The sequence below is a fragment of the Bos indicus x Bos taurus genome, chromosome X (genome assembly GCF_003369695.1).
Source record: "Bos indicus x Bos taurus breed Angus x Brahman F1 hybrid chromosome X, Bos_hybrid_MaternalHap_v2.0, whole genome shotgun sequence".
In the NCBI taxonomy this organism is placed as follows: Eukaryota; Metazoa; Chordata; class Mammalia; order Artiodactyla; family Bovidae; genus Bos; species Bos indicus x Bos taurus.
Window position 1 is genome coordinate 109,187,510 of NC_040105.1, and position 27,942 is coordinate 109,215,451.

Below are 27,942 nucleotides of genomic sequence, written 5' to 3' on the forward strand. Positions count from 1 at the left end.
CCCGCCCGGCCTCTTCCGCCGCCGCCGTGGGAATGGAAACATCTACCCAACGTACCGGAAGCCACCTCGCGCAGACGGCGGCGGCGCGCCACTCCGCGTCCTCCCGCGGCGAAGCCGCGCGGGTGTCATCGCGAGACGAGCTCGCCGAAATGGCCGCCGCCAGTCAAGGTAAGGGCGGGCGCGGGCCCCCGGTGGCGCCGCGAGGAGCCGCCTTCCCGGGCTCCGGAAAGGGATGGGCTCCGCTCCTCCCAGGCCAGGCCGCGCCCTCCGCCCCAAGGAACCCGCGCGGCGCAGGGGCGGGGGAGGGCGCTGGAGCTCCGGCCGGGCCCAGCCAAGGTCAGCGGCCGCGCTGGAGCCGACCTTTTCCGGGGGTTCGGCTCGGGGCAGGCTCCTCCGCCTTCCGGCCCCGCCCCGGCAGCCTGGACCCGGCAACTTTTGGTTTGTGTTCTCGGAAGCGGTCGGGAACCCAGAGACTTCAGGCGGGTCATTCTGTGTGCGGGCTGCCCCTCCTGGCGCTTTGATGGGTTTGAAAGCGGACACAGGATACGGTTCTTGGAAATCGTCTCTGTAGTCTGCATACTCAGGAGTCTCAGAAAAAGACAAAAAACAGAGTCCCTGTAATCAAATACACAGTGGACCAAGTCTTCCTGCTTCTTGTCCCACTGTGAATGCTACAGACTGTATTCAGTTCAGTACTGTCTCATAGGGCTTCCCTGGTGGCTTAGATGGTAAAGCATCTGCCTGCAATGTGGGAGACCCGGGTTCGATCCCTGGGTTGGGAAGATCCCCTGGAGAAGGAAATGGCCACCCACTCCAGTACTCTTGCCTGGAAAATTCCATGGACGGAAGAGCCTGGTGGGCTACAGTCCATGGGGTCCCAAGGAGTTGGACACGACTGAGCGACTTAACTTTCACTGTCTTACAGAGCCATCACCGAAAACTCATATGTACTTGTATGAGTTTTATAAATTTACATAAACAAGGTTACAGAAATTCTGTTTAAAACACAAGAATGGAAGGACTCAGAATTCATTCTCTCTTATTTGCCATGTTTCACTGTTATCTGTACTCTTCGGTTATGGACAGCTGTCATGTCCATGTGGTGGAGATAGCCCCACACCTCTTCCAGCTGCGCATTCAGTGCCGTCACAATTTAATGATGTCACGCCCTGGTTGTGCGCGTCCAAGACAGACACAGACACACACACACACACCAGTCTGCCCCCGCCCCAGCTCTGCGTTCAGCGCCGTCACAATTCCATGATGTCATGCCCTGGCTGTGGGTGTGCAACACACACACACACCAGTCTGTCCCCCCCCCAACACACACACTAGTCAGCCCCCGCCCCAGTTCCTCATTCAGTGCCTTCACAATTCAGTGATGTCATGCCCTTGCTGTGCTTGTGCAACACACACACACACACCAGTCTGCCCCCCCCCACACACATACAGACACCAATCTGCACATGTGCACTCACACACACTAGTCTGCCCCCGCCCCAGCTCCTCATTCAGCGCTGTCACAATTCAGTGAGGTCATGCCCTTACTGTTCTGTGCAACACACACACACACCAGTCTGTACACACACACACTGATACACCCACCAGTCTACCCCCCCCACCAGTCTGCGCGCACACACACACACACACACACGCACGCACGGCTGCCCCAGCCCCAGCTCCTCATTCAGCGCCGTCACAATTCAGTGATGTCATGCCCTGGCTGTGCATGTGCAACACACACACCAGTCTGCCCCCACCCCAGCTCCATGTTTAGTGCCATCACAATGGCTATTCATGTGCAACACACACACCAGTGTGCCCCCCCACACACACCAGTCTCCCCCGCACACCAGTCTGCACACACACACACACACACCAGTCTGCCCCCTGCCCCCACCATACACACACCAGTCTGCACACACATACACACAGACCAGTCTGCCTCCCACACACACACACCAGTCTGCCCCCACACACACACACCAGTCTGCCCCCCCATACCAGTCTGCCAACACACACACATACCCCAACCTGCACACGTACACACACACACACCAGTCTGCCTCCACCCCAGCTCCGTGTTCAGCACCGTCACAATTCAGTGATGTCATGTCCTGGCTGTGGGTGTGCACGACACACCAGCATGTCCCCACCCCATCGCGATCCTTCCATGTTTCCCAGCACACCACGGAATTGCAGTGACTCTAAGGTGTTGGTAAAGAGTCAGCCTGCAATGCGGGAGACTTGGGTTCAATATCTGGGTCAGGAAGATCCCCTGGGGAAGGAAATGGCAACCCACTCCAGTGTTCTTGCCTGGAAAATCCCATAGACAGAGAAGCCTGGTGGGCTACAGACCACGGGGTCACAAAGACTTGGACACAACTGAGTGATAAACACTTGCAAGGTGTTGGTATCCATAAGGGAGTTTCTGCAGAGCAGACTGCCCTCAATTTACTTAAAATGTGTAGCGAATAAGTTATTTGCACCTAGGAAATTGTGGTGAGAAACCTTGAGGTTGACAGTAGGGATTTGTCTGTATCATACTGATGATCAATAATCCTGTAATCCTTTCTGCCCCAAATGGCAAGCAAGGCTACTGACTTCTCCACATAGCACTTGGCAGCATTTGTTTAATGACTAAGTGACTTTGGGTGAACTCAGTGTTTCTGATTTGACCCGTTTGGGCTGGAGCCCTCTCTTGAGCTAAAGGTCTTGACATTAAAACAAAACTCAAAAAAACTCTTGCTTGTTTTCAGTGACGTTCTTTGACCCAGGGAGAGCTTTTCTTCTTCAACACAGCATTAATGTGTTGTGGTTACATTGGAAGAAAAATTGTCATTTAACTACTGCTTAGGCCATACAGGGCTTCCCAGGGGGCTCAGTGGTAAAGAATCTGCTTGCCAACGCAGGAGATGCAGGTTCGATCCCTGGGTGGAAGGAAATGGCAACCCATTCCAGTATTCTGGCCTGGGAAATCCCATGGGACAGAAGAGCTTAGCGTGCTACAGTCCATGGTGTCACAAAGAGTCAGACAGGACTGAGCAACTGAACGAGAGCAGGCCCTAGAAAATCCAGTTCCTTAAACACCCATAGTTTGGTTTTGCTAAATTGGAATCTGTGGTCAGCCTTGAATTAATTCTTCAATTATATTTTGGGCATTGTGTCAAGTAAGGATTGACCTTTTGTTTTCATTAGTACAGATACCTAGTTTCACACAATGTGTTGAAAACTTTCCCTAGTAAATAACTTTTGTGCCATGACACTGACAATCAAATGACTATATGTGTAGATCTACTTCTAGATTCTGGGTTCTCATCCATTGGTAGATTTTTCTGTGCTTATGTCAGTTCTGCACTGGTAAATAGATTAGTTGTATAACTCTTGAAATTAGTTACCTCTGTGTTACTGTAATTTTGTAAGAATTCTCCTACCAGTTTTTCCTGGGTCCTTTGGGGGTTTTTCAGCTTGAGAGGAGAAACTGGAGTACTCATTCTAAATTGTGGAGATTTTTTCCCCCTCTAAGATATTTGTTGATTTTTGTCTGATTTTCAAAAGTTGCTGGTCAGAATTTCCGAGTGAATTTGCTATTTAAAACAGATAAATATTGGAGGTTCTTATTACAACTGTCTCTGTTTCCTTAAATGTCTCTTAATCTAGGGTAGGAATGTTAGTGATTTATTGTGACAGTAACTGTTTTCTTAACCAGTATCTTAATTCTTGTAGGAAACTTTGAGGGAAAGTTTGAGTCACTGGACCTTGCAGAACTTGCTAAAAAGCAGCCATGGTGGCGCACGCTCTTTGGGCAGGAATCTGGGCCTTCAGCCGAAAAGTATAGTGTGGCAACCCAGCTGTTAATTGGAGGTGTCACTGGATGGTAAGTGATGGAAATGATGTCCAGTGTCTGTTTTTGGCACAATGCAGTGTTTTGGTCATATAAACCATCTCCTGTAACCAATGAAAATACTTTAACTTTTGTGAAATTGATCAGTGTTTTGGTCATAGAAACCATCTCCTTTAACCAATGCAAACACATTGACTTTTGTGAAATTGATCAATGTTTTGGTCATAGAAACCATCTCCTGTAACCAATGAAAACACATTGACTTTTGTGAAATTGATCACCTCACGTGTCATATACATCTACACATAATGGTCAAGTGCTATTTAATGGTTACACATGGTATTCACTACTTGCCAGGTGCAATTTTAAGGATATAGATCCCGCATTTCCTGCTCACAACAACTCTGAAATGGGTATTGCTATGATCTGTCGTCATTTCATAGAAACTAAGGCTTAGAAAGCGGGCCTCCCTGAAAGCTCAGTTGGTAAAGAATCCGCCTGCAATGCAGGAGACCCCAGTTCGATTCCTGGGTCGGGAAGATCCCCTGGAGAAGGGATAAGCTACCCACTCCAGTGTGCTTGGGCTTCCCTGGTGGCTCAACTGGGAAAGAATCTGCCTGCAATGTGGGAGACCTGGGTTGGGAAGATCCCCTGGAGAAGGGAAAGGCTACCTACTCCAGTATTCTGGCCTGGAGAATTCCATGGACTGTATAGTTCATGGGGTAGCAAAGAGATGGACACAACTGAGTGACTTTCATTTCACAAGACCTGAAAAGGTGTACTTGTCCAGAACAACATAGTTAGTGCTTTGAATCACTGTAGATCACTTGGCATCTTCTAGAATCATATGTGAATGGAATTATGCAGTGTGTATTCTTTTTTTTTTAAATCTGGCCTCCTTCACTGAGCATACTAATTTTGAGGTTCAGCTGTGCTGTTATGTGTATCATGAGTTCATTCCCTTTTATTATTTTTTTTATATTTGTTTTTTTATTGTATATATATTTTATTTTCTTTTAAAATATATATATATATATTTTATTTTAATTGGAGGCTAATTACTTTACAATATTGTATTGGTTTTGCCATACATCAACATGAATCCACCACGGGTGTACACGTGTTCCCAATCTTGAACCCCCCTCCCACCTCCCTCCCCATACCATCCCTCTGGGTCATCCCAGTGCACCAGCCCCAAGCATCCTGTATCCTGCATCAAACCTGGACTGGCGATTCATTTCTTATATGGTATTATACATGTTTCAATGCCATTCTCCCAAATCATCCCCCCGCCCACAGAGTCCAAAAGACTGTTCTATACATCTGTGTCTCTTTTGCTGTCTCGCATACAGGGTTATCGTTACCATCTTTCTAAATTCCATATGTATGCGTTAGTATACAGTATTGATGTTTTTCTTTCTGGCTTACTTCACTCTGTATAATAGGCTCCAGTTTCATCCACCTCATTAGAAGTGATTCAAATATATTCTTTTTAATGGCTGAGTAATACTCCACTGAGTGTATGTACCACAGCTTTCTTATCCATTCATCTGCTGATGGACATCTAGGTTGCTTCCGTGTCCTGGCTATTATAAACAGTGCTGCGATGAACATTGGGGTACATGTTTCTCTTTAAATTCTGGTTTCCTCGGTGTGTATGCCCAGCAGTGGGATTGCTGCGTCATAAGGCAGTTCTATTTCCAGTTTTTTAAGGAATCTCCACGCTGTTCTCCATAGTGACTGTACTAGTTTGCATTCCCACCAACAGTGTAAGAGGGTTCCCTTTTCTCCACATCCTCTCCAGCATTTATTGCTTGTAGACTTTTGGATCACAGCCATTCTGAATGGCATGAAATGGTACCTCATTGTGGTTTTGATTTGCATTTCTCTGATAATGAGTGATGTTGAGCATCTTTTCATGTGTTTGTTAGCCATATGTATGTCTTCTTTGGAGAAATGTCTGTTTAGTTCTTTGGCCCATTTTTTGATTGGGTCATTTATTTTTCTGGAATTGAGCTGCAGGAGTTGCTTGTATATTTTTGAGATTAGTTGTTTGTCAGTTGCTTCATTTGCTATTATTTTCTCCCATTCTGAAGGCTTTTTCACCTTGCTTGTAGTTTTTTTTGTTGTGCAGAAGCTTTTAATTTTAATTAGGTCCCATTTGTTTATTTTTGCTTTTATTTCCAATATTCTGGGAGGTGGGTCATAGAGGATCCTGCTGTGGTTTATGTCGGAGAGTGTTTTGCCTATGTTCTCCTCTAAGAGTTTTATAGTTTCTGGTCTTACGTTTAGATCTTTAATCCATTTTGAGTTTATTCCCTTTTATTGCTGAGTATTAGTCCACTGTATGGATAAAATAGTTCGTCCAGTCCCCTTGATGATACTGGTTTGTTTGCATTTTGGTGCTAAAACTGCTGTTCACGTTTGTGTACCCATCTTTATATGATTATATGCTTTCCATTTCTTGTGGGTAAATACCTCGAAAAAGTATGGTTGAGTCATAGTAGGTGAATGTCTTAACTTTTTAAGACTCTGTCAAGCAGTTTTCTAAAGTACCATCTTACGTCTCCCCCAGCAGTGTATTAGAGTTCCAGTTTCTCTACATCCTAACACTTGGCATAATATCTTTTTTGTTAAGTGTAGTTGACTTACAATATTGTGTTACTTTCATATACACAGTGTAGTGATTGAGTATTTCTGCTGGTTAAATGCCATTCTTACAAGATAATGTAAGAATTCTGACAAGATAATGGCTCTATTTTCCCTGTGCTGTACAATATATCCTGGTTGCTTATCTAGTTGATACATGGTAGTTCTAATCCCCTAGCCCCATCTTGCCCCTTCCCACTTTCTTCTGCCACTGGTAAACACTGGTTTGTTCTCTATGTCTTTCAGTCTATTTCTGGCATAATGTGTTATTGACTACAACCATCCTAGTGGCTGTGAAGTGATATCTCACTGTAGTTTTAATTTACATTTTTCTGGTGAATAATGATACTGAAAATTTTTTTCATGGGCTTGTTTTTTACTATCCATCTATTTTTGGTGAGGTATGTTTAGATATTTTCTACATATTTTTATTGGGGAGTTTGTTTTTTCTCACTACTGGGTGGTGAGATTTCTTTATATTCTGGATACATGTATTTGCAAATACATGATTTGCAAATATATTCTTCTATTTTGTAGCTTTTTATTATTTTGACAGTGTCTTTCAAAAAACAGAAGATCTTAATCTTGAAATACCACTTATCAACTCTTTATTTTATAGCTGTGGCTTTTGGTGTCATGTCTGACAGTCCATGGGGTCGCTAAGAGTCGGACACGACTAAGCGGCTTCACTTTCACTTTCACTTCACTACTGTGTATATGCATATATATATATATTTTTTTTAATTAAGGTGAAATTCACCCAAAAGAAAACTGACCTTTTAGAGTGTACAGTTCAGTGACATTTAGTCCATTTACAGCTTTGTGTAACCATGGCCTCTTTCTAGGTTCAAAATAAATCAAATCATACACTCTGTGACCTTCTGTGTCTGGCTTTCCCTGAGAGCGTGTTTTTGATGTTCATTCATGTTGCAGTGTGCATTGGGACTGCTTTCCTTGTTACAGCTACATCTCACCAACACTATTTTCTCAAGTAAAAAATTATTATAGCCATCTTAGTGGGCGTGATCTGGGTCTGACATGGTGACTACTGATGTTGAGCATCTTTGATGTGTGTGTTGGCCATCTCTGCCTCTGATCTGAAAAAATGGAGTTGTTTTGTCTTTCTGTTCTTCAGTTGTAAGAATTCTTTGCTTGGGATATTTGACTCTTGCCAGGGCTGCAGTCCATGGGGTCGTTAAGGGTTGGACGTGACTGAGCGACTTCACTTTCACGCATTGAAGAAGGAAATGGCAACCCACTCCAGTGTTCTTGCCTGGAGAATCCCAGGGACGGGGGAGCCTGGTGGGCTGTCGTCTATGGGGTCGGACAGAGTCAGACACAACTGAAGCGACTTAGCAGCAGCAGCAGATCTGAATGAAAACATTTTATTCTATTAAGTTGTCTTTCTAGTTTCTGGATAAAGTCCTTTCTAGAAAATTTGATTTATTGAATTGGCTGTACTGGATCTCTGTTGCTGTGTGTGGGCTTTCTCTAGTTGCAGTTCCCAGGCTCTGGGCATAGAGGCTTGGTTGCCTTGTGGCATCTGGAATCTTCCTGGATCAGGGATTGAACCCGTGTTGCCTGCATTGGACATTCACAACGGGACCTCCAAGGAAGTGCCATAATGTCCTTTAATGGACAGAATTTTAGTTTTGATGAAGTCCAGTTTTCTTTGTGCTTAGTTGTTCTGCTGCTGCTGAGTCACATGAAAAGTTAAACTGAAAGTGGCTCAGTTGCATCCGACTCTTTGTGACCCCAGGGACTTATAGTCCCTGGAATTCTCCAGGCCAGAATACTGGAGTGCGTAGCCTTTCTCTTCTCTAGGGGATCTTCCCAACCCAGGGATCGAACCCAGGTGTCCCACATCGCAGGCAGATTCATTATCAGATGAGCCACCAGGGAAGCCCGTAATTCTGTTTATGTCCTTTCTTGGTTTATTAGCTATGTCTCTTCATTGTGTGATTTTCGTGGTTGCATTAGGGTTTATAGGATGTATCTTTTATTTATCAGAGTCTGTCATCAAGATAAATACCAGTTCACATAGACTGGTGCTCTTATAACAGTATACTTCCATTTAACTCCTTTACCCTTGATTTTCATTGTCATACATTTAACATGTATGTGTTATTAATCCATAATACATTCTTATTATTTTTCATTGAATATTTAATTCTTATATTTTAAACAGGAGCCTGAGGTTGCAGGAGTTGGACACGACTTGCGGCTAAACCACCACATATTTTTAAATAATGAAAATGAAACCTTTCAATTTACTTTCACAGTTTCTTTTACTCATCATGCTTTTGTGTGTATCTGCATTTCTAGCTGGTATCATTTTCCTCTGCCTGAAAGATTTCTTTTTAGTATTCTTTGTTCTTTGGGTCTGCTAGTGATGATTTCTTTTTCAGATTTTGTGTATCTAAGAAAGGTCTTCATCTTTGTTTTTCGCAAGATATTTTTACTGTATTCAGACTATTTTCCTCATTATTTATTCAAATATTTTTCTATCCTTCAACAATTCCCAATAAGACAGATATTACACTGCTTGAAATTTTCCTGTGATTCCCTGACACTTAGGTTTTTAAAAAGTTTTTATTTTGAGATAACTATAGCTTCACGGCAGAGAAGGCAATGGCACCCCACGCCAGTACTCTTGCCTGGAAAATCCCATGGATGGAGGAGCCTGGTAGGCTGCAGTCCATGGAGTCGCTAGGAGTCGGACACAACTGAGCGACTTCGCTTTCACTTTTCACTTTCATGCATTGGAGAAGGAAATGGCAACCCGCTCCAGTGTTCTTGTCTGGAGAATCCCAGGGACGGGGAAGCCTGATGGGCTGCCGTCTATGGGGTCGCACAGAGTCGGACACGACTGAAGCGACTTAGCAGCAGCAGCAGCATAGCTTCACGGGTGCTTGTTAAAAATAACCCAGAGAGAGCCCATGCTCCAGCTTTCCCCAATGTATAACTGTAATTCAGTATTACGGGCATGTTCATGTATTTTTATGTTTCATTTTGATTGTGTTTATTGCTGTGTCATGTTTACTGATCTTTTTTCTACGTTGATCTAAACAGCAATTCGATCAAGCATAGTGTTCATCTCAGACACTATAGTTTTCACCTCTAGAAGTTTGATTTTCATCTTGGCAAAATATGTTCCTTGTCTCTACCTATTATATACAGCCTTTGCTCTAGCTTCTTGAACACATGAAATACAGTCAGAGTAACTGCTGTTTTTGTCCGTGTTGTATCTTTGGTGCCACTTCTAGGTTGCTTTCAGCTGATTTATTTTTTCCTTCATTTATGGGCTTTTTTTCCTACTCTGCACGCCTGGTAATTTAATTAAGATAGCAGTATTGTGCATTTTACCTTACTGGGTGCTGGATATCTTTTTTATTCCTCATATAATTGATTCTGGCTCTGGGGCACATTGACAGACTGCTCTACCAAATTCCACATGTGCCCTATACTTTATTCTCTAGAGCTAATTTTAAAGATGAAAAGGGCCTCCCTTGGTGGGCCAGTGGCTCAGACTTTGTGATCCCTGGTCAGGCGAGTACATCCCATGTGGAGCAACTGAGTTCACATGCCATGACTCACATGTTGCAGCGAAGGCCAAATGCAGAAATAAATACACGCCACTGCGGTCTGCATCATCATTTGGGGAAGAATCCTGTCCCGTTTCCGATGCGAGTCCTCTAGGCTCGAACACAGTTATGTTTTTCTTCCCTCCATCACATGGCCTTAGTGCAGACCCCCAGCATGTCTCCTCCGTTTTTCTGATCCATTCTCCACCATGTTGCCAGAGTTCTCTGAGAAATGCAGGGATAATAGCCAGGACATAGAAGCAACATAGATGTCCATCAACAGACGAATGGATAAGAAAGCTGTGGTACATATACACAATGGAATATTCAGTTCAATTCAGTCGCTCAGTCGTGTCCGACTCTTTGCAACTCCATGAATCCCAGCACGCCAGGCCTTCCTGTCCATCACCAACTCCCGGAATTTATTCAAACTCCTGCCCGTTGATTTGGTGATGCAATCCAGCCATCTCATCCTCTGTTGTCCCTTTCCCCTCTTGCTGCCAATCCCTCCCAGCATCAGGGTCTTTTCCAATGAGTCAACTCTTCGCATGAAGTGGCCAAAGTATTGGAGTTTCAGCTTCAGCATCAGTCCTTCCAATGAATACCCAGGACTGAACTCCTTTAGAAGTGATTGGTTGGGTTTCTTTGCAGTCAAAGGGACTCTCAAGAGTCTTCTCCAACACCACAGTTCAAAAACATCAATTCTTTGGCGCTCAGCTTTCTTCACAGTCTAACTCTCACATCCATACTTGACCACAGGAAAAACCATAGCCTTGACTAGACGGACCTTTGTTGGCAAAGTAATGTCTCTGCTTTTGAATATGCTATCTAGATTGGTCATAACTTTCCTTCCAAGGAGTAAGCGTCTTAATTTCATGGCTGTAGTCACCATCTGCAGTGATTTTGGAGCCCAAAAAATAAAGTCAGCCACTGTTTCCACTGTTTCCCCATCTATTTCCCATGAAGTGATAGGACCAGATGCCATGATCTTCGTTTTTGAATGTTGAGCTTTAAGCCAACTTTTTCACTCTCCTCTTTCACTTTCATCAAGAGGCTTTTTAGTTCCTCTTCACTTTCTGCCATAAGGGTGGTGTCATCTGCATATCTGAGGTTATTGATATTTCTCCTGGCAATCTTGATTCTAGCTTGTGCTTCATCCAGCCCAGCGTTTCTCATGATGTACTCTGCATATAAGTTAAATAAGCAGGGTGACAATATACAGGCTTGACGTACTCCTTTTTCTATTTGGAACCAGTCTGTTGTTCCATGTCCAGTTCTAACTGTTGCTTTCTGACCTGCATACAGATTTCTCAAGACGCAGGTCAGGTGGTCTGGTATTCCCATCTCTTTCAGAATTTTCCACAGTTTATTGTGATCCACACAGTCAAAGGCTTTGGTGTAGTCAATAAAGAAGAAATAGATGTTTTTCTGGAACTCTCTTGCTTTTTCGATGATCCAGCAGATGTTGGCAATTTGATCTCTGGTTCCTCTGCCTTTTCTAAAACCAGCTTGAACATGTGGAAATTCATGGTTCACGTATTGCTGAAGCCTGGCTTGGAGAATTTTAAGCATTACTTTACTAGCGTGTGAGATGAGTTCAATTGTGCAGTAGTTTCAGCATTCTTTGGCATTGCCTTTCTCTGGGATTAGAATGAAAACTGACCTTTTCTAGTCCTGTGGCCACTGCTGAGTTTTCCAAATTTGCTGACATATTGAATGCAGGACTTTCACAGCATCATCTTTTAGAATTTGAAATAGCCCAACTGAAATTCCATCACCTCCACTAGCTTTGTTCTTAGTGATGCTTTCTAAGGTCCACTTGACTTCACATTCCAGGATGTCTGGCTCTATGTGAGTGATTACATCATCGTGTTTATCTGGGTCGTGAAGATCTGTTTTGTACAGTTCTTCTGTGTATTCTTGCCACCTCTTCTTAATATCTTCTGCTTCTATTAGGTCCATACCATTTCTGTCCTTTATCGAGCCCATCTTTGCAGGAAATGTTCCCTTGGTATCTCTAAATTTCTTGAAGAGATCTCTAGTCTTTCCCATTCTGTTGTTTTCCTCTATTTCTTTGCGTTGATCCCTGAGGAAGGCTTTCTTATCTCTCCTTGCTATTCCTTGGAACTCTTCATTCAGATGCTTATATCTTTCCTTTTCTCCTTTGCTTTTCACTTCTCTTCTTTTCACAGCTATTTGGAAGGCCTCCCCAGACAGCCATTTTGCTTTTTGGCATTTCTTTTTCCTGGGGATGGTCTTGATCCCTGTCTCCTGTACAATGTCACGAACCTCCATCCATAGTTCATCAGGCACTCTGTCTATCAGATCTAGTCCCTTAAATCTATTTCTCACTTCCACTGTATAATCATAAGGAATTTGATTTAGGTCATACCTTAATGGTATAGTGGTTTTTCCTACTTTCTTCAATTTAAGTCTGAGTTTGGCAATAAGGAGCTCATGATCTGAGCCACAGTCAGCTCCCGGTCTTGTTTTTGCTGACTGTGTAGAGCTTATCCATCTTTGGCTGCAAAGAATATAATCAATCTGATTTCGGTGTTGACCATCTGGTGATGTCCATGTGTAGAGTCTTCTCTTGTGTTGTTGGAAGAGGGTGTTTGCTATGACCAGTGCATTTTCTTGGCAAAACTCTATTAGTCTTTGCCCTGCTTCATTCCATATTCCAAGGCCAAATTTTCCTGTTACTCCAGGTGTTTCTTGACTTCCTACTTTTGCATTCCAGTCCCCTATAATGAAGAGCACATCTTTTTTGGGTGTTAGTTCTAAAAGGTCTTGTAGGTCTTCATAGAACCGTTCAACTTCAGCTTCTTCAGTGTTACTGGTTGGGGCATAGGCTTGGATTACTGTGATATTGAATGGTTTGTCTTGGAAATGAACAGAGATCATTCTGTCATTTTTGAGATTGCATCCAAGTACTGCATTTCAGACTCTCTTGTTGACCATGATGGCTACTCCATTTCTCCTAAGGGATTCTTGCCCACAGTAGTAGATATAGTAGTAGGTATAATGGTCATCTGAGTTTAATTCACCCATTCCAGTCCATTTTAGTTCACTGATTCCTAGAATGTCAACATTCACTCTTCCCATCTCCTGTTTGACCGCTTCCAATTTGCCTTGATTCATGGACCTAACATTCCAGGTTCCTATGCAATATTGCTCTTTACAGCATCGGACCTTGCTTCTATCACCAGTCACATCCACAACTGGGTATTGTTTTTGCTTTGGCTCCATCCCTTCATTCTTTCTGGAGTTATTTCTCCACTGATCTCCAGTAGCATATTGGGCACCTACCGACCTGGGGAGTTCCTCTTTCAGTATCCTATCATTTTGCCTTTTCATACTGTTCATGGGGTTCTCAAGGCAAGAATACTGAAGTGGTTTGCCATTCCCTTCTCCAGTGGACCACATTCTGTCAGACCTCTCCACCATGACCCATCAGTCTTGGGTGGCCTCACATGGCATGGCTTAGTTTCATTGAGTTAGACAAGGCTGTGGTCCATGTGATCAGACTGGCTAGTTTTCTGTGATTATGGTTTCAGTGTGTCTGCCCTCTGATGGCCTCTCACAACACCTACTGTCTTACTTGGGTTTCTCTTAGCTTGGACGTGGGGTATCTCCTTACCTTGGATGAGTGGTATCTCCTCACGGCTGCCCCTCTTTACCTTGAACGTGGAGTAGCTCCTCTCGGCCCTACTGCACCTCAGCCATTAAAAAGAATACATTTGAGTCAGTTCTAATGAGGTGGATGAAAGTGGAGCCTATTATACAGAGTGAAGTAAGTCAGAAAGAAAAACACCAGTACAGTATATTAACGCATATATATAGAATTTAGAAAGATGGTAAGGATGACTCTATATGCGAGACAGTGAAAGAGACAGATGTAAAGAACAGTCTTTTGGACTCTGGGGGAGAAGGCGAGGGTGGGATGATTTGAGAGAATAGCATTGAAACATGTATATTATCATACGTGAAATAGATCGCCAGTCCAGGTTTGATGCATGAGACAGGGTGCTCAGGGCTGGTGCACTGGGATGACCCAGAGGGATGGGATGGGGAGGGAGGTGGGAGGGAGGTTCAGAATGGGCAACAGATGTACACCCATGGCTGATTCATGTAAATGTATGGCAAAAAACACTACAATATTGTAAAGTAATTAGCCTCCAATTAAAATAGAAAGGTATTTTCTCAAGACCACAGAATTAAGTAGGTAGAGCCAATATCTCAATCTGAGTCTTTCTGAGTCTCTACCGTTTCCTCCCTCTGGAGGGGACTGGCTGTATGTCCTATGCAGCAGGAAGTTGGCTGGATCGTCCCAAGGTAAGACGTAAATGTTGTCAGAAGTCCACGTGTGTGCTTCTCTGACGGCTGGTCCCGTTGCTTTTTGTAGGTGCACGGGTTTCATATTCCAGAAGGTTGGAAAACTGGCTGCAACGGCTGTGGGAGGTGGATTTTTTCTGCTTCAGGTCTGTACGGGAAATGTTCCTGGATGCTTGGCTGTTCCCCTTGCCCATTTGGAATGTAGCCGGGGGAGGTGTAATCTAGCCCTGGCTCTGTGACACTGAATGGTTTCATGTACTTTTTGAAAGGCTGATGACTTTTTGAATCAAACTTCATCAAGTATCATGAGATGGATTCTTTTGTCATTTATAACATGGGAACATGAGTATGTATTCCTTATCATCTCTCCCTTCCAGGGTTTTTAAGACTGCTTGAAAGATGAAGCAGGTGTGGTTTCAAAAATCCCCAGTGTGATGCAAGCGCCCTATGATCTGACTTATTCTTAGACACTAAGCTGGTGAGACATGAGGGCTAAATGACCCTACGGTCAGATGGTCTGTGCTGTGCCTTGGCCTGGAGTTTGTATTTGAATAACTGCCTGCTGGTTCCCTGAGGCCACCCCTGTTTACTTGGTTTGCAAACCTGACTCCACATTGGAATCACCTGGGCGTTTGACACAACACCGAGGCTTGGGGTCTGGCCTGCCCACCTCCATCTGATTTCAGAGCTTGTGGGCTTCCTTGATGGCTCAGCTGGTAAAGAATCTGCCTGCAGTGCGGCAGACCTGGGTTCAGTTCCTGGGTCGGGAAGATCTCCTGGAGTAGGGCAGGGCAACCCACTCCAGTGTTCTGGCCTGGAGAATCCCCGTGGACAGAGGAGCCTGGTGGGCCACAGTCCATGGGGTTGCAAAGAGTCGGATGGGACTGAGCAACTCAGCCCAGCACCAACATACTGGTCTATTGGAATATTTTCCAGCTTCTGAGGTGCAGCTGAGCTGGCGAATGCCTGCTCTGTAGGAGCCATAGTTCGTAGACTTGTGCTGGGGTCCCATTTTAGCAGGGTAGTCCCACGTGAGATTCACAATTTGAGTGACTTTTCCCGATGGGTTGGGGTGCACCAGGGATTCAGCTGTCATTGTCCTGGTGTCGAAAGGTGTGAGAGGAAGGAAGGCTGATGACAACCCAGAAGGAAACAGGAAGGAGTGAGCAGGGGCTTGTCATTATCTTCCTGGGTGATCATGGACTGTGTGGCAGGTGGGACACAGGGGTCTGTCACCAGGGTAGTCACAGTGTTGGGAGAACAGGGCTTGTCATTTGACATAAGGATCCAGTTTTCTCTCTTGTCTCTGGATGACTATCCTAGCTGCCTTTAGCGAATGTCTTCCTTTATTTGTACCACTGCCTCTATCATACGTGCAGATTCATCTATGGGTGGATTGGACTCTGTCTGCTTTGCTAGTCCTTGATAGTTGGCAAGACAGGTTCCTGCACGTATTCTTCAGGGTCATTGTGGCGGCCTCTGTACCTTCACTTCTCCCATTTAAATGTTAGGACAGTTTCCTTGGTGTGTATGCCCAGAAGTGGGATTGCTGGGTCATATGGCAGTTCTCGTGTACCCCGGTGTTCATTGCAGCACTGTTTATAATAGCCAGGATATGGAAGCAACCTAGATGTCCATCAGCAGACGAATGGATAAGAAAGCTGTGGTACATACACTCAGTGGAGTATTACTCAGCCATTAAAAAGAATACATTTGAATCAGTTCTAATGAGGTGGGTGAAACTGGAGCCAATTATACCGAGTGAAGTAAGCCAGAAAGAAAAACACCAATACAGTATACTAATGCATATATATGGAATTTAGAAAGATGGTAATGATAACCCTGTATGCGAGACAGCAAAAGAGACACAGATGTATAGAACAGTCTTTTGGACTCTGTGGGAGAGGGAGAGGGTGGGATGATTTGGGAGAAAGGCATTGAAACATGTATAATATCATATGTGAAACAAATCACCAGTCTAGGTCTGATGCATGATAAAGGATGCTTGGGGCTGGTGCACTGAGATGACCCAGAGGGATGGGATGGGGAGGAAGGTGGGAGGGGGTTCAGGATGGGGAACACATGTACACCTGTGGCAGATTCATATGGTAAAACCAATACAATATTGTAAAGTAAATAAAAAATTTAAAAAATATATTAAAAGAATTAAATGTCACAGGCTTGTGAATTCCTTTCAGAGATTTTGTTTCCTTTTTGATTGGAATTGCATGGGAACCATATAGATAAATTGGGGGAGAATTAAAATCCTTTATGAGACTGCATCATCTAGCTGTGAACACCGACTGTCTCTCCATTTCTTTTGGTCTTCTGTAGCGTCTTTGCCTAGAATTTTATTTTTTCCATATAAATCTTGTCCATCTGTGGCTCAGTTTTATTCCTTATAAGAGCTTGCCTTGCTCTTATGCCTTTCCTCAGCCACTCACCCTTAGTCCTAAAGCTCTCTCGATTGGACTCAGTGATACAACTCCTGATGTGATACAACATCATCTTATGTGTTTATCTGCTGTCCAGAGCTCATTTTTGGTGAAGTATCTATTCAGGTCTTTTGCCTGTTTTTTGATTGTGTTTTCTGTTTCTGTTATTATTCTGGCCTATTACTCTCTGTGTCCATCTCTTCTGTGTATCTTCTCCAATATCCCACTGTCTTGATTGCTGTGAAATCAGGTAGTGTGATTTGGCTGTTCTAATTTCTTTGTCTTCTCATACAGATTGAGAAGCAGCTTGTTTAGAAAAAGCTCTAAAACAGCTTGCTGGGGTTGGGTTTGCAGTAACTCTGGCCTAATCTGGGGCTTCCCTGGTAGCTCAGTTGGCAGAGAATCCACCTGCAATGCGGGAGACCTGGGTTTGATCCCTGGGTCGGGAAGATCCCCTGGAGAAGGGAATGACACCCACTCCAGTATTCTGGCCTGGAGAATTCCATGGACTTTATGAGGTCATAAAAGTAGGACATGACTGAGCGACTTTGACTTTCTTTCACTGGCCTGATCACTTCTATTTTGAGTCTTCCATTCTGTGTACATGGCCTGCCCCTCCATTTATCTTGGTCATCTTTGAGTTCTTTCTTCAACATTTTGTCGTTTTCAGCATAGAGATATCCTGTATGATTTTTGTGTAGATTTGCACCTGCTGCTGCTGCTAAGTCGCTTCAGTCGTGTCCGACTCTGTGCGACCCCATAGACAGCAGCCCACCAGGCTCCCCCGTCCCTGGGATTCTCCAGGCAAGAACACTGGAGTGGGTTGCCATTTTCTTCTCCAATGCATGAAAGTGAAAAGTGAAAGTGAAGTCGCTCAGTCATGTCTGACCCCTAGCGACTCCATGGACTGCAGCCTATCAGGCTCCTCCTTCCATGGGATTGTCCAGGCAAGAGTACTGGAGTGGGGTGCCATTGCCTTCTCCGGATTTGCACCTAGTATTCAGTCATTTTGCAACTCTCGTAAAATCTTAACTTTTATTTCCCATTTCCAGTTCAGATTGTTAATATTAACATTGCTAATACAGTTGATTTTGTGTATTCATCTTAGTAGTGTAGATCCTGGCTACATTAACTTTTGGGGGTGTAGGAATTTTGGGGTTTTGTTGGATTCTTTGAAATTATATAGAAAAACATGTCAACAAATAGTGACAGTTTTTTTTTTTTTTTCCTTTCTCACTTGGATGCCTCTTACCTCTGGATATAGCCAAACTACTCTCTTACAAAGCTGCTGATTAACCCTCTCAGGAAGAGTGTGGTAGGAGTGTCCATTGCCCTATCTTCTTCGTAGCACTGTATTTTCAGTAGTTTTATCTATCTCCAATCTGATAAAGAGTTATGGTACCTTGTTAACTATAATGTTAATTTCCTTGATTACTTACGAAGTTGAACTTCTCCTTTATGTTGGCCACTGTCTTGTGTGAGTTGCCTTTTATCTGTTTTTCAAGTGGGTTTCTTCCTTTACTGATCTAAAAGAATCTTACTTTTTATCAGTATTAATGATTTTTTTTATTCATGTGTAGTGCAAATACTTTGTCCAGCCTGGTTTGGGTGATGGATTAGTTGGTGGTGCCATTAACTAGAGGACTTGAGGGTGAGCAGCAATGCAGGAGAAGACTAGACAGTGGAGAAGAATTTCAGTTTCAGATATTTTGAGCTATCCAGAGAGGTAAAATCATATCCAAAATTGGAAGGAGAGAAGTGTTATGTTTGGAGGGTTGGCTGTCTCTTTGTTCCCTGGGTAACACTAGTCCATCAGGAAAAGTCATGCCTGAATCAGTCTTATCCTGTTCTCACATTTGTGATGAAATGCTTCTCACTAAGTCTGTGTGTGTGCCTGTCTTGAGTAAGGGAAGTAGTCATATCCTGTAGGTATATTTGGATGGCTTCTCTCTGTGCCGCTTGAAAGAAATCACTCATGAGGAGTCTCTTTGGGGCCAGGTTCTAGAAGATTTCTGACTAGAAGTGATTACTACCTGACAGCCTTGCTCTGTTCACGTGGTCAAGAAAGTCTGGCTTATGTTGGCTTTAAGGTTTCTTTACCTTACCTCTCTACTTACAGTTCTGATTTTCATTTACCATTGTATTTTTTAAGCTAACTTAAAACTTTATCAAGGTGGGTAAGAGTTAAGGTGAAATAATTGCCAGTAGTCATTGAAGGCTTGTTTGTCGATTTCCTGTGCCAGGGATTGGGCCTTGCACATTGGACAGATGATGAGGAGCTCTGGCGCTAATATCATAGTTGTACCAAAACTTGGATGGCATATGTCTCCAAAAAATAGAAATTCAGAAGGGTTTTTGATAAAGGATTTTAGTAATTTATCCTGAACAAGAGAAATAACCAGACTGTGTTTCTCCTCTCTTGCGGTCATTTTTGACACTAAAGCTTGCAAACCATACTGGCTACATCAAAGTGGACTGGCAGCGTGTAGAGAAGGACATGAAGAAGGCCAAGGAACAGCTGAAGATCCGCAAGAGCAACCAGATACCTACAGAGGTCAAGAGCAAAGCAGAGGAGGTGAGACTTCATTTTGTTTCTGTGAAGCCTAAGGGTGTACACAACTTTGTACAAAAATGGAGAAGACATACCCGTATGTCAGCCTGGGATGGAATATCTTTACCTCAGAGGCATTTTCAAAGGGTAAACCTACAAGGATCAGTAGAAGGTTTGGTGACTTTTACTGGGGATGCAGGCACACACGTGGGTTGATCATCCCTTGAACTAGTTCTTGTCAGGAAGTGAGGAGGATGAGGATGTATGTTTTACAGCTACTCTGATCATTTTGATGGGCTTCCCTGGTGGTTCAGATGGTAAAGCATCTGCCTGCAATGCAGGAGACCCATGTTTGATCCCTGGGTTGGGAAGATCCCCTGGAGAAGGAAGTGGCAACCCACTTCAGTACTTTTGCCTGGAAAATTCCATGGACAGGAGCCTGGTAGGCTACAGTCCATGGGGTCACAAAAAGTTGGACATAATTGAGCAACTTGACCTTCCTGATCATTTTGAGTCATACTTTTGGGTACATACCCATCTCTGAAGTATCCAGAATATGTAGCCCAGGGGTTGGTAAGCTTTTTTTGTAAAGGGTCAGATGATACATATTGTCAGCTCTGTACACTGTGTGGTCTCTGTCACAACTATTGAATTACAGGGTGTAGCGTGAAAATAGCCAGAGACTATGGGTAGGCAGGTGGGTGTGGCTGTGTTGCACCGAAATTTTATTTAAAATAAAATTTGGCCCTTGGGCTGTAGTTTGCTAATCCCTGATCTAGCGTACAAAATCAGGTCAGATTATATTGGCTGATACTGGAGGGACAGGAGAAGACTGTCTCTTTTGAAAGATATACTATATTTTGTTAGGTCTTTATGATCTTTAGAAAATTCTCAAATACCACAAATAAGTAAAGGCACTTAACTGGAGGAAGTAGACCAGGATCAAGGTGTTAAGAAGGTGCCTGATTAATTCTGCAAGGACCCAAGAGACCAGGAACATGTCAGCAAATGTTTTCAAGTTGGAAAGCAGTTAGACGAGGCATAGATGACTTAGCAGAATATGAAAATACTGAACAGACAGCTCTGTGTGGTGGTAAGTGCTTGGCCAAAGCTGTCCATTGCTGCCATGCTACTCAGATATAAAAGATAATGACATTTGGCCATTTGCAGCTACACGGATGGACCTGGAGATGATCATACTGAGGGAAGTAAGTCAGAAAGAGAAAAATCCCCTATGAAAGCACTTATCAGTGGAATCTGAAATATGACACAAAGGAATATCTCTATGAAATAGAGACAGACCCCCAGAGAGAACAGACTGGTCGGGGAGGGAAGGGGAGTGTGGGATTAGCAGCTACAGATTATTAAAAACTGTATGGGTATTTTTGAATGGGTACCAGCCCGGGCCTATTGTATAGTACAGGGAACTGCATCCAGTCTTCTGGGATAAACCGTAATGGAAAAGAATATTTTAAAAAAGAATATATGTGCACAACTGCGTAACTTTGCTGTGTCTAACTTTGCCCAACATTGTAGAAAACCTATACTTCAGTAAAATGAAAAAGCAAACCAAAACAATGAAGTTATCCATTGCCCAGAGTGGCAGGTGGCCTTTGTCGGGGGCTCACATACCTAGATAGTCCTTCCCCCTTCCATCCCCCTCAAGCTCAAGGTTACGAAAGTTGCACTTTTTTCACCTCTAAATTATTTTTTATTCGGACATGTACAAAAACAATGCATGGTTTCAAAAGCTTCTTTAATGATACAGAAGTGTATACAATAAAAAATAATATTGTTCATGTTTGATTAGAACTTCCTGGTGACTTAACAGTGAACACTTGTAAACTAACCAGAAGGTTTGGAATCGGTTCATTCATTCTCCAAGTTTTTGCTTTCCTCTTCTGAGGGAGGATGGCTGTTCTTGCAGCGAGCCTATTGTCATATTTGGGGTCAGTGTGTAGCAACCAGGAGGCCATCAGGGATTTCAGTGTGAATAGTTGCAGTCAGATGGTGGGATTCAGAGCCAAGGTGTACCAAGTTGAGGCTCATTAGTAAAGAGCATGAATGCAAGCAGGTATTTCAGAAAATGGTATGATTGTTTTCATCCCTGTCCCCCGCCCCAGGGCAGGTGGCAAGAGACAGTACCTCTAATAAGGGGGCCAGGGAGAGGGCACTTAGGTTCAGGAAATTAGTAAGCTAGGCTGCAGGGTGTGTTCCTGGTGAACACTTTTCTAAGATGGTGTTTGCATGTGAGAGAAGAGGGTGTCCGTCTGCCCTGCTCAGCCAAGTGCGGTCTGAGATGGAGGTTGATCGTGGACACATGCGGGAGCCGTAGGGCTCCGACTCTCAAACAGGCGGGACCTTTCACTGGAGGCAGGAAGCTTCGGGAATCAGAGAAGAAATCCGATTTCAGAGGAGGGTGTCTGGCTAGACCTGGCAGATTGTGGGTGGGAGGATCGAGTGGACAGGTTGGAAGGAGAAACCTCTGCCAGCAGCTTAGCCTAAGACCTGTCAGCTCGCCTTCAGATCCCCATCCTCCCCAATAACAGTGTCCTCAGCTGAGTAATCCACTGTGCTGTCTTCTGTTCCTAGGTGGTGTCGTTTGTGAAGAAGAACGTTCTAGTGACTGGTGGCTTTTTCGGAGGCTTTCTGCTGGGCATGGCGTCCTAGAGGGGATGACTTCACCACCATTAGTCCTAGCTTTGCCAACCAGCAGCCTCTCCCCACCACCCTAGGACAGCAAACTCCTCCTCTTCCTCCTCCCTGCCATGGCGTATCTGAGTGGCTTTGTAGGCATCTGGTGGTTCAAGTTGGGAACGGCCCCACTGTGAGCTTGACGGCAATGGAAGAGACCATAGATGTTAGCGCTTATCTAGCACACTCCCCCGGGACTAATCTGTAGGTCAGCAAGTATATTCCTTTCTCGCATAAGATACTTACCAGAACATAGGACAAGATGACACGCCGAGTGGATCTTCAAAGGTTGCCCCACACTTGATTTGGAAAAGACATTGCAAGCGTATAACATACCTCGTTAAGTTTTGCATGGAAAGGAACTGAATACACTGGCCTTTAAGCATGAAAGATTTTGCAATTGTGGTGTCTACTTTCTCTTTTAGTAGATTTGAGATTACAGAAAGAGAACTACTCTTAGTGCGTGACAGTTGAAAAATCCGAATATGGAATGAACTTGTCCTAAAGTGACATACGATGAGCTGAAGCTGTGTTTGGTGGGAAGGCCTTTGGGGAAACCAAGCAGTCGATAACATTTAGGATGGTCAGACTTAGTGAATCATTTAAAGGCATTCAGATATTATCTAGGAATGTTTTCCACCACACAGGGTAATGCATCTCATGGCTGTTTCCAAAGGGTTTATTGATGGTAAAATAAGTGACTTTAGGTGTAAGAGGGAAGAAGCTCTTGGGTTTTTATTTAATAGAAAGGGTTTGAAGCTGTTTGAAGCTTTGAAATGTGAACTTTTCTTTATGTCCGGTCAAAACGTCAGGGGTAGCCTGTAGCTCCTCTGTGTCAATTCTGTTTCTTTATCCAGAGTTTTAAAATGGTGGCATTTCCAAAAAAAATAAAATGGTGGCATTTCCAAGCATTAAAAGTTTAGAACAGTAGCATCAAAGGTATCTACTGTCTCATGATGACCCCAACTCTTTGAATTTATCTTTAGAATTCAAGTTTATACACACACCCATCCTTAGAAACAAGACATTTTTCTGTAACGACCTTTTACCATGTCTGGAATATCCAGTGCAGAAAGGCAAGGCTGTGTCTTCATCATTGTATACATGGAGTCAAGCACTTAGTAGATACTCAGTCTGTTGAATATATGAGTAATGAGGTCATAGAAAAGTATGTGGAAAATGGAGTGATCAGCAGGATTTTTGAGACTTGATGAATTCTGAGAATGCTGAAAACTCAGAATTAATTCTTAAACTTGCAGGTGATCCCTTGCAAAATGTATGTTTTCAATGCCTTCCTTTTAAAATGTTTGCCTTTTAACTTGAATTTGGAAATTGTAGCTACTAGCGGATGTGTGGAATTTTTTAGAATTCATCCGTTTGCATTTTTCTCCTTATTGTAATATTTTAAGGCAACATTAAGTAGTTTTGCTTGTAACATGTGGATTATATACAAATCATAATGGTATGAGCTACATTGTCCTATATTTTTGTATAAACTCAAAATTTTTTCACTTTTTCTTATGCTCAGACATATGTAAACATACAGATGTTCAAATATATATGAAAGTACAGTGACCCCCATGGGCCCACGACCCACCTATAATGATCATCAAAATATAGTTTGTTTTATCAGTGGCTTTGAAACAAATACCAGATGTGTCCCTTTATTATATTTTGGTATGTGTCTTAAATGGTAAGAACTCTTAAAAATCATAAATACATAGATCCACTATTAGACTCATGTGACCCCACCCACGCCAATGGAATACTGGGGCTGCAAAAGCTAACTGAAGTGTCCTGTGCCCCTCCGGGTTGCAGGTTGGGGTGGGTGGCCTGTCTCTGGTTTCCCTGTCGTCCCTGGTACGGTTGAGGTCAGTATTATAGGTTGCTTTCATCATAGTACAGTGAGAATGGCCTGGCCTTCTGCCTACTGTGCGGGGCTACCACTGGTAGCCATGCCAAGTGGGTGCTGATGTTGGAGAGTGGCAGGGCTCTGGTGCACAGTGCTGGTGGGACTTAGTGGAGTCCCCCCAGGCCTTTAGGGGTGCCTCTAAATGGATGCTTTTGAACTGTGGTGTTGGAGAAGACTCTTGAGAGTCCATTGGACTGTAAGGAGATCCAACCAGTCCATCCTAAAGGACATCAGTCCTGAATACTCATTGGAAGGACTGAGTCTGAAGGTGAAACTCCAGTACTTTGGCCACCTGATGCGAAGAGCTGACTAATTGGCAAAGACCCTGATGCTGAGAAACATGGAAGGTGGGAGGAGAAGGGGACGACAGAGGATAAGATGGTGGAATGGCATCACTGACTTGATGGACATGAGCTTGAGCAAGCTCTGGGAGTTGGTGATGGACAGGGAGGCCTGGTGTGCTGCGGTCCATGGAGTCTCAAAGAGTCGGACACGACTGAGCGACTGAACTGAGTTGAACTAAATGGAGGCCTTGTTGCCAGCAGCTTGGTTTCAGACGGTGAAGTGAGGGTGGTTTTCCCCCAGAGCAGCTTGCTGCCCCTTCCTGCGAAACATGCCAGGACTAGGCAGCTGCACCCATTGATTCTGTGTTTGCCCGTGACTGGCAAGGCCTGTTTAAGGAGGCATGTGTTTTCCTCCAGGGCCCAGAATCCAGTACTGTGCTGGGCCTCCTTTTTAGTGATGGGGGCTGAAGAGACTGCAGCTTCTCTTGAAGCCTTTCCAGTCGTCCCTTTGACCGGGTTTGGGCGTCTGCTCCCCATTGCTCAGAGCTTCCCTCCCTCTGTCCTGGCCTGTGCCACCTCTGACAGCTGGTGGCTTTTCTCCCTTTTCACTCCTCACCCCTGAGCCCCCTTGTGCACCTGCTGTTCCCTGCCACTCTCGGGGTACCCTGGGACCAGCTCAGATGAGCTGTTCACAGAGGAGGGGAAGAGGGGTCCAGGGTTCACTTTCTGGCTACTGTCTGCTCAGGGCTGACAGATAAGACTCCTGTGTCTTCAGTCTTGCTAAGGCTCTGTATCCTCATGGCCGGCATGGCTGAAATTGGAGCAACCTGACTGTGATGCACATCACTGTGATTATTATAACATGCAGATAAGGCCCCTCCCACCGCCTGTCTGGGTCACGTGTCTGCTCCCACATCCCGACACTTGGCCTCAGGGACATTCATCAATAGGACGGGGTGGGGTATTCACTCTCACGTGTGGCCTGTCACCTGGGTAAGAGCCCCGCCTAATGGACCTGCCAGGACCCAGGACATGATGAATGACTTCCATAATTCTAGCTTACATGGTTTTGAAAACGCTTAACTATTGTCAAAGTGTCCCCTCCATCATTTTCCTGGTTTTAAGACTGGGCTCTTACTTTGAACATCTACATTTTTGTAGTTTGGGAAATGCCATGCATTGGATTTTAAAAATTGTCTTAGGGATAGATTGGCAAGATCTGAGTATCATTGGTATTCCATGATGATCTCAGTTTCTTCTCTGAGGGAAACTTTCTTAAAGCCAGTTGTGGACCCTGCAGACAAAATTCGAGTCCTCCCCTTTCTGGGGAGGTCTCCACCAAGTTACCAGCTTCATTTCTTTGTCATGGTTCCAAGTCTGGGGCTTGCTTGATCACGTATGCAATAGTAGTGTGATCTCTTGGAGACATGGGCAGAAAACCAAATCATACAGTGTGGCGTATGTCTGTGATGTTTGATACTTCTTAAGCATCTTACTGTGAAAGTGCTGCACTCAGTATGCTAGCAAATTTGGAAATCTCAGCAGTAGCCACAGGACTGGAAAAGGTCAGTTCTCATTCTAATCCCAAAGAAAGGCAATGCCAAAGAATGCTCAAACTACTGCACAATTGCATTCATCTCACACTCATCTCACATGGTAGTAAAGTAATGCTCAAAATTCTCCAAGCCAGGCTTCAGCAATACGTGAATTGTGAACTTCCAGATGTTCAAGCTGGTTTTAGAAAAGGCAAAGGAACCAGAGATCAAATTGCCAACATCCGCTGGATCATCAAAAAAGCAAGAGAGTTCTGGAAAAACATCTATTTATGCTTTATTGACTATGCCAAAGCCTTTGACTGTGGATCACAATAAACTGTGGAAAATTCTGAAAGAGATGGGAATACTAGACCACCTAACCTGCCTCTTGAGAAACATGTATGCAGGTCAGGAAGCAACAGTTAGAACTGGACATGGAACAGACTGGTTCCAAATAGGAAAAGGAGTACATCAAGGCTGGATATTGTCACCCTGCTTATTTAACTTATATGCAGAGTACATCATGAGAAACACTGGGCTGGAGGAAGCACAAGCTAGAATCATGATTGCCGGGAGAAATATCAATAACCTCAGATATGCAAATGACACCACCCTTATGGCAGAAAGTGAAGAAGAACTAAAGAGCCTCTTGATTGAAAGAGGAGAGTGAAAAAGTTGGCTTAAAGCTTAACATTCAGAAAACTAAGATCATGGGATCTAGTCCCATCACTTCATGGCAAATAGATGGGGAAACAGTGGCTGACTTTATTTTTCTGGGCTCCAAAATCACTGCAGATGGTGATTGCAGCCATTAAATTAAAAGATGCTTACTCCTTGGAAGGAAAGTTATGACCAACCTAGACAGCATATTAAAAAGCTGAGACATTACTTTGCCAACAAAGGTCTGTCTAGTCAAGGCTGTGGTTTTTCCAGTGGTCATGTATGGATGTGAGAGTTGGACTATAAAGAAAGCTGAGTGCTGAAGAATTGATGCTTTTGAACTGTGGTATAGGAGAAAACTCTTGAGAGTCCCTTGGACTGCAAGGAGATCCAACCAGTCCATCCTAAATGAGATCAATCCTGGATGTTCATTGGTAGGACTGATTTTGAAGCTGAAACTCCAATACTTTGGCCACCTGATGTGAATGAAGAGCTGACTCATTTGAAAAGACACTGATGCTGGGAAAGATTGAGGGCAGGAAGAGAAGGGGACGACAGAGGATAAGATGGCTGGATGGCATCACTGACTCGATGGACATGAGTTTGCGTAAACTTCAGGAGTTGGTGATGGACAGGGAGGCCTGGTATGCTGCGATTCCTGGGGTCGCAAAGAGTCGGACATGACTGAGCGACTGAACTGAACTGAAATGTAGTTGTAAAATGTTTCATTAAATTGTTTTACTATTAACAGAAGACATTGAAATGATTTTATGAGAATGTAGCCCTGTTTTCCTGGTCTCTTAAGGCAGCATTTCTCCAAAGGAGTATGTTCCCCTCCTTTGAGAGATGCTATCTGCAAAATGGGGTTTGCTGGTAGAGTTGGCAAGTATTACATATAATAGTCCTTTCCAGGGAATCATACTTCACATGAACTTATGAAAAGCTTTAGCCTTGCAGGAAAGAAACCTGTTGATTTTTGTGGAACCTGGTATTCCCTGAATTTAGCTTACCAGGCAATCGTTTTTTTCTCCATTACAGCAATTCTTAGAAAAGCTGATTTAAAGAACACTTGGTCTCAAACAATAGTGATATTTGAATATCAGGGACTATCTGAGTTTGTTCACAGCAGTGTAGACTCTAGTGTACTAAAAGAGGGGAGGAAGGATCATCCCTGTTCTGGCTTGAAATCCTAACCCCTTAATACCCAAGGTGATGGCATTTGGAGGTGGGGCCTTTGGAGGTAATTAAGTCATGAGTGCAAGGCCCTCATGAGTGGAATTAGTGATCGTATAAAATAGACTCCAGAGAGTTCCCTTGTCCCTTCACATGAGGATATGGTGAGAAGGCTGCCGTCTATGAATCAGGCAGAGGGCCATCACCAGACACTGAATCTCAGCACCTTTATCTTGTATTTTCTGCCTCCAGAACTTTGAGAAATAAATGTATGTTGTTTAAGCCA

The 27,942-nt window shown here is 43.9% G+C and overlaps 2 protein-coding genes across 4 annotated transcripts in view; one reads left to right on the top strand and one right to left on the bottom strand.

The window, feature by feature from the left end:
• Positions 1-393, bottom strand: part of F8 (coagulation factor VIII) — a 143,016-nt gene extending 142,623 nt beyond the window's left edge. The window contains exon 1 of one of the 3 annotated variants that reach the window (XM_027534282.1): positions 56-172. The gene's annotated coding sequence lies outside the window, so the exon portion shown is untranslated. Of the gene's footprint in view, positions 1-55 lie in introns of all 3 variants that reach the window. The other 2 variants (XM_027534281.1, XM_027534283.1) reach the window with 2 other exon arrangements.
• On the top strand, positions 15-27,942 carry FUNDC2 (FUN14 domain containing 2). Its single transcript, XM_027534285.1, has 5 exons — positions 15-168; positions 3,727-3,877; positions 14,483-14,558; positions 19,291-19,422; positions 21,991-27,942. Exons 1-5 carry the CDS (start codon positions 33-35, stop codon positions 22,066-22,068), a joined length of 573 nt encoding a protein of 190 aa, XP_027390086.1. The 5' UTR covers positions 15-32; the 3' UTR covers positions 22,069-27,942.

Excerpts from the sequence above, each read along its gene's own strand:
- FUNDC2 (XM_027534285.1), top strand. The coding sequence starts at position 33 with ATGGAAACATCTACCCAACGTACCGGAAGCCACCTCGCGCAGACGGCG. Across the intron at positions 14,559-19,290 it reads GTGGATTTTTTCTGCTTCAG|CTTGCAAACCATACTGGCTA; the intron begins GTCTGTACGGGA and ends TTGACACTAAAG. Across the intron at positions 19,423-21,990 it reads TCAAGAGCAAAGCAGAGGAG|GTGGTGTCGTTTGTGAAGAA; the intron begins GTGAGACTTCAT and ends TTCTGTTCCTAG.